The sequence below is a fragment of the Suricata suricatta genome, chromosome 1 (assembly GCF_006229205.1).
Source record: "Suricata suricatta isolate VVHF042 chromosome 1, meerkat_22Aug2017_6uvM2_HiC, whole genome shotgun sequence".
NCBI classification, from domain to species: Eukaryota; Metazoa; Chordata; class Mammalia; order Carnivora; family Herpestidae; genus Suricata; species Suricata suricatta.
Window position 1 is genome coordinate 103,242,204 of NC_043700.1, and position 13,687 is coordinate 103,255,890.

Sequence of the window (13,687 nt, forward strand, 5' to 3'; positions counted from 1 at the left end):
TGCCATATGTAATTAGTCTGAGAAGAGTAAGCTAATTTTTGTACCCATTCATGTTTTACTTACAGTATTTTATAAGTATATAGAAATTATAAGTGATATTTATATAATATATAAATTATATAAAAATTTGTATATCAGGAAATGCAAGCTTCCTCTTCTCTCACAATTATTATTATCTCCTTGGAAATAATGATGTCTAACTCTTTGGTGTATACCTTTACATTTTTTTCCTTTCTCTTTCTATGAATACACACTCATTCTCATTCATTTATTCATTCAACAAATAGTTATTGATGTCATATTATGAGCCAGGTATTGTTGTTTCTTTAATTTTTTTAACATTTATTTATTATTGAGAAACAGAAAGAGAGACAGAGCATGAGCAGGGGAGGGGCAGAGGGCGGGGGAGACACAGAATCTGAAGCAGGCTCCAGGCTCTGAGCCATCAGCACAGACTGTGAGAACATGACCTGAGCTGAAGTCAGATGCTTAACCGACTGAGCCGCCCAGGGGTCCCAAGCCAGGTATTGTTTTAGGTGATACAGTACAGCAGCGAACAGTCCCTGCCTTTGGGGAATTTATACATGTTTTTGTCACAAAAATGTAATAATAGAATAGGTACCCTGGCATAGCCAGATGTTCTTTTACTCAATAATACATCTTAAGCATTTCTCCACATCAGCACTTGGAGCCTCACCGTATTCTTTTTTTTTTTCATATATCATAAAATAGTTTATACTCACGATCTATGCATTTTGTCAACTAGGCAGTTATTTAACCAACAAAATGGGTTTCTTCAGGAATGGTAGAGAATTAGAATTCAGGATTTGCAAGCTACAGCAAAGCCATAGGCAAGTCCAACAGGCAAAGGAGAAGAAAACTATTTTATGGAAAAGGACGAAGTTGGAGTGGTCCATTGGAGAAAAAACAAGGGTTCAGAGTAATGATGGTTTTTCATTGGCTGAGTTGCAGGAATCCTCAATTTCTTCTAGAAGATGCAGTATACATTTTTTCCTGTTGGGACCTATAATTGATCATTCTGACCTGTTGAGGATTCTTTTGATGGGGCCTGTAGTTGACAATTCATCCTGTAATTGATGTTGAGTGGTATAGCTCCTGCTTCTAGCCTCCTTTCCATTTTAGTGGATACTACATTCGATCTTAGCCAAAAGGCCGAGAAGCGATCCATTTTAGTGGAAAATTAATATTTTCACAGTTTTCACTTTCCATTCAGGACTCAACTAACTAAAATCTGGATTTCTACCAAAATATGGTTTAACAAGTTGTTAGGGATAAAGAATTTCCTCTGGCCTTCACGACCCTTGTATCTAGACTAAGAATCAAATTGACAGGAGACAGAATAACAGGAGAAAATCAAATGTAGCTTCATACTTATGGGGGATCCACACATACATGCCCTTCCAAAGACAGTCAGGCAATGTGAAGTTTATTTGAACTAAGAAGAGGAGTAAGGCTTTGGGGATACAAAGGAAAGGAGGTCTATTAGTCGGAAGGAGAGGGTAGATGTTTGGAAAACAAAGGTTGCCCTATTACACAGTTAAGTTTCTTAGGTAAAAAGGAACCTATGTTAATAGCTCTCTTCCTGGTACAACCAGGGAGTTGTGGGGGAGGTAAAGAGCTTTTTCTGAATCTGCTATGTTTAATTCAAAATAATCTTTATGCCAAAGTGGACCATCTTGGGGCAGCCTTCCCTTGGCCCCTACAAGGTCATACATGTTTATTCCCATGTTTTGTTGATGCTTTTCAATTCTCACCTTTCTTGGCTTCTCTACAGTATGTGATGCAGTCAACTCTAAAACTGCTCTAGTGCACAGAGTAGCTGTTTCATCTCAAACTCTTTCCCTGTGCTCCTTGTTTTTCTTCTGAATAATGCCCCTTCCTGGCCTATCTTTGGCCCTCAGTCCCTATCTTGTCTTTTTTTTTTTTTTTTTAGTTTACATATTTATTTTGAGAGAGAGAGCACACATGTACTTGGGAGGGAGGGAGGGGCAGAGAGAGAGAGAGAGAGAGAAAGAGAGAGAATCCAAAGCAGACTCTGTGCCACACTGTCAACTCAGAACCTGACATGGGTCTTAAATCCATGAACCATGAGATCATCACCTAAGCCAAACCCAAGAGTAGAATGCTTAATCGACTGAGTCACCGGTGCCTTGTCCCATCTTGTCTTTTTTTTTAATTTTTTAATGTTTATTTATCTTTGAGAGAGAGAAAGGCAGAGCATGAGCGTGGAAGGGGCAGAGAGAGGAGACACAGAATTGGAAGCAGGCTCCAAGCTCTGAGGGGGTCAGTAGAGAGCCCAATGCAGGGCTCGAACTCACAAACTGTGAGATCATGACCTGAGCTGAAGTCTGACGCTTAAGCGAGTGAGCCACCCAGGTGCTGCAATCCCATCCTGTGTTTAAATGATGTCATGTGCTCCCATGAACTCACTATCTTGACCTATATGTTAATGAGTCTCAAATCTTGGAGTAATTTCATCCTAAACATCTGTGACTGGATATCTTACAGGTGCTTCCAACTAACTAAACACAGAGCAGAACTCCTCATCTTCCCATTCACCCTGTTCTTAGATTTCTTAACTTAGTGCAAGAAAACTCCTTTCACCCCACTGCCCAGCCCAGACACTTAGGACTCATTTTAACACCCCCTCTCCCACATTCCCCACAACCTGTAGTCCTCTCAGATGTGCCCCATTAGAGTCCTCTTCTCATCCTTACTGTCACCCATCTCCATTTCAATCGTCAGCATTTATCCCTTACACCAAGGCAAACCTCCCTGACTTTGCCATGTTTCACTCCAATCTACCCTTCATACTACAACCAGAGTGATTTTTCTAATGCAGACTTCTATTATGTAATACTTTTTTCAAAAGTATTTCTTTGGTTTTCTGTGAGCCTCACATTAAGTACAAAAACCTTTGTACAGCTGTTTGCTGTAATACAGCTCTCTGTAACTTGCACCTACTTGCCTCTGTTGTCTCATCTTCCATCAAGATATGTCTGAATCTCTGTTCTCATATTCTGAACTCTTGGACCAAAGAGACCGAATTTTCTCCCTATGTGCATTTGAACATTCTGCTCCTCTTACTGAAATACTCTTTGCCTTCCCTTCAACTCTTCACCTGAGAAGCCAGTAATTCAAGAGAGGGGTTTTGGAAAACAAAAGGAGAGAAATTTATTTTGGGTGCAGACAGCTGGAGGAGGTGGCAGGCTCAAGCCTTAACAACCAACCTCTCCATGGGGGCTGGGGCCTGTGCAAAAGAGCAGGCAGAGAGTACGTGATCATGGATGGGGTTTGGTATGTGGTCAGTCCATGAACATGGGTGGGGAAGGGGATGTGTGGTCTTCTAGGAATTCCACTGCTATCAAGGCTTTTCTGTCCTGGCAATTGGAATGTTCCATTCATTGCAAAATACCTGCACCAATGCTTCAAGAAAGTGTGATAAGAAATAAACACAATGAGTTTAGTTAGAGCATGAGTTAAAGCAGTGTTGTCTATTTCTGGTTTTAACTGTTGGAGTCTATTGTTGAGCAAGAAGGCTCACTGACTGAGCTCCTTGAGAGTAGGAATCATTGCTCTCAATCATTGAGTGTTAAATAAGTAATTTATTATAAACTATGATTAGTGGTTCATCTCATGAATGAATATCCAGTGAAATTCATTCATTCATGAGATGAAAACTTAGGCATTGAATTGTTATGATACCTCTCTCTCACAGCCTTTGTCAGAAGATATAATTAACTAAAAGATGAAATTAAGTCCTATGAATAGAATGACAGTCTTGGAGATAGGAGTCTTTTGGAAGGGAGTGGTAAAGGAATTCCTTGTAGAATACGGAAAATTAGTTATATTTTTCTAACTTATAAGTATCTAAGTGATAGTTGATTCTACAAACTATAGTCTCTTATACCTGGTTCTTTCCCTTCAAAATATCAATTTTTCTTGCATTATTGGCTAACTTGGTATTCTGTAACAATCCTACACTTTAGAGTCTACGTGGAACTGTGATGATTCATATTTTACCCTTATAAAGTATTTTACATTTATAAGGGTATATTAACTATGTAATTGGATTAAAACAATAATTTTATATTAGACTTTGCTAGACAAAAGAGATTTCAAAACTACTGCCACTACCAGAATCCAGTGATATGAATTAATGTTTAAAAAGTTTACGAAGTCTTGACAAACTCTAATGCCAAGCTGAAAGGCCCACTTAGCTTTTGTCTTTTAAGTTGGCAGGAAAGTGAGAATGATGGCTATTGATTTTAGCAGGTTTGACATCAACTCTAGATTTGCTCTTTTTCACATGGAATTTTCTTCACATGGTAGCCAGATGGTAATACAAAAAATGGACTAAATTTCAAAATTAGTGTTTTTTAGTCATGATTATTGCATTCAGAAAATGCTATGTGAAAAATCTATTGTAAGCTACTTTATATTATTCAAAGAAAGATGTTATACATATGATGCATTATGGAAACTTCTTTATCAAATACTTGTATGTAATATTGTAAACTTGTTTTTGTGAAGCTGCTCTGAGTTGCATGGGGTTCTCTGAGGAAACATTAACCTATCGTTCTTGATCCATGGATTCTTAAAGTTAGAAGGAACCCCTAAAGGTAAGTGGTACTCCTTTTCAAACCCAAATACATCTTTTACACAATCCCTGCAAGACGATCATCTAGTCTATTTTGTTTTTCATTTCTTTTCTCTCCTAGTTGTGTTTTTGTTTGTTTATTGTTGCTGTTATTTTTGCAATCTGCCTTTTTTTAAGGTTATCCATTAGTCCCAATTGTATACTTGGGAACAAAACAGAGATCAATTGTATACTTGGGAACAAAACAGAGATCAACCATTCATCAAAATAGCCACAAGTCCTATTATACATTGGATTTATCCACTTACTTCCATTTTCTTTGCCACTAGGTGGTAGTCCAAGCCACCATCATCTTTGACCTAGGCTACTGTAATAGCCTCCTAATTATTCCCTGTGTTTCAGTTCTCATCTCTACCATCAACTTTCTGTACCAGTGGTCTCCAAATTGGAATACATACACTCTAGGGCAACACAGGGTGATTCATTAGGATACAAGAACAAATACCAGAAATTCTATTTGTTTTTATCTACTTCTTTTTAATTTCTATCGTGTATGATTTATAATGTTCATAAGTTAGTATAGTAGTGATGTGTGTCATTTATAAGTTTAAAAAACTTTTAATATATTTGGGGAGAACATGCTTAAAAATTGAATACTCTATTCCAGATATGTTCTGATTAGCACAGAGTAGGGACTATTCTTAGAACTGGCACACTGCCCTTATATAATGTAAGATCTTATTAGCATTTTAGCTCTTTACCCATTTACTTTTTATCAAGTTCATAGTTTGATATGCCCACGGCTCAGATCCATAATGAGCATGTAAATGATTGCTTCTTAATATGCAGTGCCTTCCATTTATCACAATTAGATTTCCTTACAGTTTTTTTTAAATTTTGAAACACTCTCATACTTACAGAAAAAGTCAAGTACTGCACAAGTACAACACAAATAACATTTTCTCCTGAACCATCTCCTTGACTTTCATTATCTTGACACTATATTTTCAGCCATTATTTTGTAAAATATCCCTCAGTTTAGGTTTGCCTGTTTACTCGGGACTAGATGCCGGTGATGCACCCTAGGCTGGCCCACCACGACAACGCCGTTCTCCTCTCATTGCATCCTATCTGGAGGCACTTGATCTTGGTTTGTCCCAATTACTGAGATGTTAACTTTAATCCCTTGATTTATGTGGTGTTTATCAGGTGCTTTCACTGTACAGTTACTCTTTTATTACATGTTTTGTAATTATTATGTGAGACTATGTCATTATCCCATTCCATAGCAACCTTTTATTATTTACTTACTTATTTTTTAGTATGGACTCAGGGTTTCCGATTTTATTCAGTGGGTATTAGTCTTTATAATCACTATCTGTTTTGATGCTCACATTGTCCCAGATTTGGCCAGTGAGAGCCCCTTTATTTAGGCTTCTGCATCTTTTGACATATTCCCTTCACTCTTTGAGCCCATCCTTAACTTTTGATCTATATATCATTGTCTTTGTTTCAACATTTCAGGTCATTTTGATTACTTCTACATTATGCTACTTATAATATTCTTATTATTCCAGATAATAAGCATTTCTCCTCTTTATTCAAGTCATGGATAATAATGGATATGGCTATATCATGGATTATAATTATCAATGGATAATAATGACCAGTGCATTGAAGCCCAAGAAAGAGCCTTGTTGTACTGCTCCAGAGACTACTTTCCAGATCAGCAGTCCTTGACCAATAAATCAGTTACATTAATTAATATAGTTTTGTAGTGTATTTTGAAGAATTATCTGATTGATAATCAACCTAGTTGCTGTTGCTAAGTTAAAGTCACTATCAAGCCAAAGATTCTTCCCTAGATTCCAACCATCTCCTTCCTGAAAGAAAATAGTTATTACCATTCAGTGCTGTTCTCCATGACTGAAAGCACTGTCTCAGTCCCCATCTGATCCCAAGGTTCAGCGAACTTATACCTTAAAGCCACCCCCATCGCTAATAGGATCTTTACCGAGAGCTGACTTAGGGATGTCAAAGCTTTGGGGACAGGGAGGTGGTGGACAAAACAAACTAAAAGCTTAGTCCCCGGCACACATTTTACACTCAATATATAGCTTAGCTGAAAAATAAATACTGAAAACTAATGCAAATGAATTAATCCAAACTTTAAGTAGATCTAGCTGTTCAATGATCTGTGTACAATGGAAAGGTCCCTAAAGCCAAAACTCTGGATTCCAGAGTAGAACCTCAAGACTTACAACTGTAAAGCCTGGCAAACCACTAAATTACACTAAATTACTCTGAGTTGCAGTGTCTTTTGTTTTTATTGTTATTAGATGAAAGTAATAAATGGATGCCCCTGCTTAGTCCACAGAGTTGTAGAAGCCAGAGAAATGATATAAATGAAAATTTTCTGTATACCTTGATTGGTGTGAATATGTAAAAATATTCTTCTGATGAATATACAATGTTACTATATAATTATTTTTTCATTATTTTATAAGAAAAGAATCATGAGCAGACTTTTGAAATGCCCATCATTTTCCTAAGCTGTTTACCTAATACTGATCTTTTTTTAAAAAGGAAATGAAGTTAACTTAGAAGAATTCCCTTTTTGGCTCCACCTAATTTGTTGGTTTGTTTTTAAATGCTCACAAGTCATCCATTTAAAAAAAATTATTCTCAAATTTTTTCTGGGATCACTGTAAGCCTCCCTATTTGGTTTACAAAAATCCTTCTTATCTTTAATTAGAAAGTTGGAACAGATTTGCTTCTCAAGATTAATGGCATCTTTCCTCTGCTCCTTGATTTTTCAAGAAGTACTGATATTAACTCTGAAAGAGAAGAGAAAGAGCATCATCAGGCTTAACCTCTGTCATTGAGGAATCCATTTCACAGATTGGTGGAGCAAAATGGAAGAGTTAGGCTCATCTCTATATCTCTAATCTCTTGTCTATAAAACTAACAACGGGCACCTGGGTGGCTCAATCTGTCAAACATTTTCAGGTCAGGTCATGGTGTCACAGCTCCTGGGATTGAGCCCCACATCAGGCTCTGTGCTAAAATGTGGAGTCTACTTGGGATTCTCTTCTCTCTCTCTCTGTTTCTCTCTCTCTCTCCCTCTCTCTCTCTCTCTCAAGATAAATAAATAAATATTTTTAAAATGTTTAAAGTTAACATTAAAACACCCTACTTCTTCCTGTTGCAGTGAGGACTAAATGCAGTAATACATGTAAAAGCAAGCCTATACATTATGAAACGTTATACAGATATGTAACATATGACTCAGAACTCTGACATAATAATAGCAAAACCAATCATTTCCTGACATACTCTCCTTACCAGACTCTATAATCTCTTCAATACCACAGCAACTCAGTATATATCATTCTCCCTATTTTACAGGGGAGGAAACTGAGGATCAGAGTGGTTAAGTGCTGCCCTAAGTTACACAGCTAATTAGGCAGTAGAGCAAACTCAAACCCAGGACTGTCTGACTCCCAAACTGTACCCCTAACCCATGTCCCAGATTCTACCTAAAACTCCACCAATTTGGCCCCAGAGTCTTGAGTTCATTTAATAAGAGTCTGTCCTGAAAAGATCTCTTCTGTTATGAGCTGCTGCCTAATCTTTATGTGTTGGTTCCAATATGAAAACTGTTCTAGGCTGTGGGGAAACAGAAACCACACAGTTAATAGTTCTGACCTCTCTCACTTATCTCCTAACACTATAATCTCTCCTGAAAGAAGCACACCTCTTCTTTCCTACTCTTTTTTGTGTGACCATTTTCTGTATTTCCTGCTTTTTAAAAGGCTCAAATTCTTTTGCTTTTAGTACTGGCTGAGAAAATGCCCAGTTTGATTAGAAAGATTGAATTGGTTAGCCATTCAATGAATTGAATAGATGCTTTGGCCAAGTACATTTTCTGCATAGAATTATTTAGCTAATAATTCATCAAAATGCTTGCCCATACAGATTTTTCAGTTTTTAAATTTACCTAATGTTTATGATGATAAGTGTTAACAATTTGTCATGTACTTGTCACAAAAATCAATAGTTTCACAGTCAGTGTTTTGGATCTTGAACTGGATCATCAAAAATTATCAAGGAGGGGCACCTGGATGGCTTAGTCCGTTAAGCATCTGACTCTTGGTTTTGGCTCATGATCTCACAGATTGGTTCGTGAGTTCAAGTCCAACATTGGGTTCTGTGCTGATGGTGTGGACCTTGCTTGGGATTCTCTCACTCTCTCCCCTTCTCTCTGCCCCTCCCCTGCTTGCTCACACTCATATGCACACTCTCAAAATAAACAAGCTTAAAATAAAATAACCAGAACAATACACATAAAGTAGCATTTAAAAAATTATCAAGGGTAGTAACAATACTTTCTGACTTCGGTGATAAATAATGCTTTTAAAATGCTTATTTCCTTGAGAATTGATTGCATTTTAAATTCTCACAATTGTATGGAAACCAATTTGACAATAAACTATTAAAAAAAATTCTCACAATTGTGATTATTGTGAAACCTTGACAGCTAAATGATCAGCAGAGAGACAGGGCTCATGTGAATGCTGCTTCGCCTTAGTGACCAAACATCCCTCTGGACCCTACAAAACCAAAAGCATGTGACTGCAATTGACACTTCAGAAGGACTCACAGTTACATTACACTTTCATTTGTAGATTTAAATATATTGAAATACTCAGCCAAGGTATATGTGACATGTTGGCATTTCAGGTTAAATCCATTTTAAAAACTTAATTTTGATCTCACTATTAACTCTTTGTAACTTGATTCTGTTGTGCCCAAGTTTTTAAAATCGCCCCAAATCACCCCAAAACAAACACCAGAGACTGCTAGGGAGACCGAGTCACGCCTGCAAAAGCAAAGGGCCTTTATTACAAGCTTAAGCTCCGGCTCACAGTCTCCAGCCGACCCGCTGGCCACGTGGAGAGAGCCCCGAACAAAGGCAGGGCAGGGCCTTTTATGCCTTTGGAAGGGGGAGTTACAGGAAATGATGACAGGTGTACAGTGATCCAATCCCTGCCCCCCCCCATCAACACTGGCAGTTGTGGGAGCCAATCACACCATCCGGAGCACTGACCAATCAGAGTGGGCTCAGGACGCCCCACGTGGGGCGTGACTAGACCCGCCTCTAGAAGGGTCAAAGGTAATGGCCGGCCTTCCCCAATTGGGTGCCACAGGAGTTGTCCCTCCTTAATGCACGCCCTTTCAGGAGAAGCTGGCGCCTTCCCCTTTACTTAAATATTAATAGTAATACTCTATACTATATATACTATACTATAAGTAAAGGGGAAGGCTGGATCGGACCTGCGGCTGGCGGGGGAACGCGCCCCCACGGCCACCAGGTGCATCTCCAATGCGGAGGTGCGCTACGACCCACCGGCTCAGGGACGGCTGGGTCGGCCAGGTGGTGAGGGCCGGATCGGACCTGCATCCTTACAATTCCAAGAATATTTTCACATTTACCTTAAAACCTTCTACAACTTTCATTTTCTCAGAATTTCTGTATTTTCTATTTTTAAAATCCTTTTGAATTTATATAACTATGGAATCAATCACCTTTACATGTCATGAATTAAGAGGTACATATTGACCCAAGTGAAAATTCATACACTTATGTGATGATAACCATTCTCTGGGAAAAAAGTCCTTGGCAAAATATCCTTGGGGGAAAGAACAATGCCAGAAATTAACATTCACTTAATTTTAATGTGTAGAAAGGATTGCCTTGTTTTCCTAGACTACATTGTAAGTGAATGTAACTTTTTTAAAAAGGGTGACACTGTGGAAAAAAAACATGAAAGGACTCATTTCCTGCTGTTTTGGGGAAAATAGAATCTCTCCTTAGCATTAGCTAAAACACTTACCCTAAGTAAGATGGATTTGCAACAATAAAGTATTGTGAGCCAGAAAAATTCTCTTTCTTTTCGCAGAGATGTAGCAGGCTGGGGACTAACTATAAAATATTTTTGTGACCATCAAACTGAAGACTTTTGCATAACTTTTGCATGTGTTTTCAGTACTTCAGGATTAGCTTGAAATAGAGATCTCAGGAAATTATTTGGGAGCTAATGTGAGGTCTCTATAATAATAATAATAGTAATACTCTATACATTTATATCTTTCCCTTAGCACATTAGCTTTCTACATTACATAGTTAATGAAGAGATTAAAGTTTATTCAGATTAATCCTGTTAGAACTTTAAAAATACTTTGACGTAGGTGGTGAAATCTTAGTTTCAAAAGTACTGATTTCGAGTCAAATGTATTTCAAATGTTAAATATGGAACTAATTAGGGTAACACTTTTGAATCAACAATAGAAATGCTGAATTGGTCATATTTTATTTGGGGTGAAGTTTCTCTTCACAGAAACATTGTTTTAGGATCTTTATAATTTCTCTTTTCTACTGCACTGACAATTTTTTTTACTCTCATCAAGGTATCAGATACACACCGGACTTCAACATTCTATCATACGACCTACCCAACCCAACTGCTTACCTCTGGACAATGCAACCCTACCTCAGAAGCTGAAGGAGGTTGGATATTCAACGCATATGGTTGGAAAATGGCACTTGGGTTTCTACAGAAAAGAATGTATGCCTACCAAGAGAGGATTTGATACCTTTTTTGGTTCCCTCTTGGGAAGTGGTGATTACTATACGCACTACAAATGTGACAGTCCTGGGATGTGTGGCTATGACTTATATGAAAATGACAATGCTGCCTGGGACTATGACAATGGCATATACTCCACACAGATGTACACTCAAAAAGTTCAGCAAATCTTGGCTTCCCATGATCCCAGAAAACCTTTATTTTTATATATTGCCTACCAAGCCGTTCACTCACCGCTGCAAGCTCCTGGCAGGTATTTTGAACATTACAGATCCATTATTAACATAAATCGGCGGAGGTATGCTGCCATGCTTTCCTGCTTAGATGAAGCAATCAACAATGTGACCCTGGCTCTGAAGACATACGGTTTCTATAACAACAGCATTATCATATACTCTTCAGATAATGGCGGCCAGCCCACAGCAGGAGGAAGTAACTGGCCTCTCAGAGGTAGCAAAGGAACATACTGGGAAGGGGGCATTCGGGCCGTTGGCTTTGTGCATAGTCCGCTTCTGAAAAACAAGGGAACAGTGTGTAAGGAGCTCGTGCACATCACTGACTGGTACCCCACTCTGATTTCACTGGCTGAAGGACAGATTGATGAGGACATTCAACTGGATGGCTATGATGTCTGGGAAACCATAAGTGAAGGCCTTCGCTCCCCGCGGGTGGATATTTTGCACAACATTGACCCCATTTATACCAAAGCGAAAAACGGCTCCTGGGCCGCAGGCTATGGGATCTGGAACACTGCAATCCAGTCAGCCATCAGGGTGCAGCACTGGAAACTGCTTACAGGAAACCCTGGCTACAGCGACTGGGTTCCCCCTCAGTCTTTCAGCAACCTGGGGCCAAACCGGTGGCACAATGAGCGGATTACGTTGTCAACTGGCAAAAGCATATGGCTTTTCAACATCACGGCGGACCCATATGAGAGAGTAGACCTGTCTACTAGGTATCCTGGGATCGTGAAACAGCTCCTACGGAGGCTCTCACAGTTCAATAAAACCGCAGTGCCTGTCAGGTACCCCCCCAAAGACCCGAGGAGTAACCCTCGGCTCAACGGAGGAGTCTGGGGACCATGGTACAAAGAGGAAAGCAAGAAAAAGAAGCCAAGCAAAAATAAGGCTGAGAAAAAGCAGAAGAAAAGTAAGAAAAAGAAGAAACAGCCGAAAGCACGTTCATTTCCAAATTGCCATTCAGGCCTTTGCCATTACCTTAGATAAGTACAAAATGTTTTCCCGTCTGGTTAAATTTACGTCAGTCGTAGTCTTTTAGCTGTTTTCTAGGTAGACCAGCAAATTTGGCCCTAATATCACTGCCGGAAGTCACAGCCCTAATTTCAGGTTGTGCCACACCAGAGACTTCTGCCACTTGGTCACCACGTAGAAAACGGTTCTGTTCGGTGCCAAAGGTGCTACCCTCGCAAGCCATAATTTAGAGGAGAATGCTGATTTATTTTGCTCCTTTATAAAAATTGTCCTTAATCGGTGCAACTGTTGTGTTTCATTTGACCAGGCACTATGCTTCAGACTCTGATCAATGAACCTGCTAATTTTTAGATGGAAGTTACAGGTAGCATGAATAAAAACGATCTTTGATAAAGTGCAGTCAAAGGTTGCATCACCTGAAGACCTTGAAAAATATGTTTTCTTAGTGAATTATTGTATCTCTATTTTATGATACTTGGTTTTTTAAAATTGATTCCATTTCACGTATCATTTCCTTTCCTGTGAAAATAAGCTGTTTCCTCCCATGTAAACAGCTTGCACCTCATCCTGTCAAGCATGAGGGAATGGCAAATAAGAATGTTTAAGCACACTGCCAAAACGTGAATGTAACTTTTTTCTAAACACTTTAATAGAATAACGTTTCAACATAAAGTATGTAATTTATTTTTACAGAAAAATATTAATTATTTTGTTTTCACAAAAAAAGTATACAAATGACTTATTTTATTTTTATTTTCTATATACTGTTAAAAGAATTTTATTTCATATCTTCAATATTACCAAGCACTGTAATACTATAAATTACTGTAATACTGTGTGAATTTGTAGACTATAAAAAGAAAATTATTCAGCAAAAATGATAATCATCATGGTTCAGCCATTATTTGAATGTAAAAAGATGAATATATTCCTTACAAATCACTTGGAATTATTTCAGTGTTGTACAGGGTTGAAAGACAACTTTATTGTTTCTATCATAACACTTTATTTATGTGTCTTTATTATTAAAATGACTTATTTTATGGCACTAGCAAATTTAATGTGGCTTTTCTGATCTAATTTCTAGATAAAATTATGTTATTCATAATATAATTTATAATAACATAATTCATAACAAAAATCTTTACAAATAGGCAATTGAAGATAATGATTTGCTAACAACGGCAGTAAATAATATGGGCTTT

General features: G+C 38.1%; 1 protein-coding gene across 1 annotated transcript in view; it reads left to right on the plus strand.

Moving 5' to 3' along the window:
- The window catches only part of ARSJ (arylsulfatase family member J), an 89,132-nt gene extending 75,996 nt beyond the window's left edge, over window positions 1-13,136 (plus strand). The window contains exon 2 of the mRNA XM_029918063.1: window positions 11,093-13,136. Coding sequence (XP_029773923.1) covers window positions 11,093-12,497 — 1,405 coding nt within the window. The 3' untranslated portion in view covers window positions 12,498-13,136. The remainder of the gene's footprint in view (window positions 1-11,092) is intronic.
- Window positions 13,137-13,687: the final 551 nt, after the last annotated feature.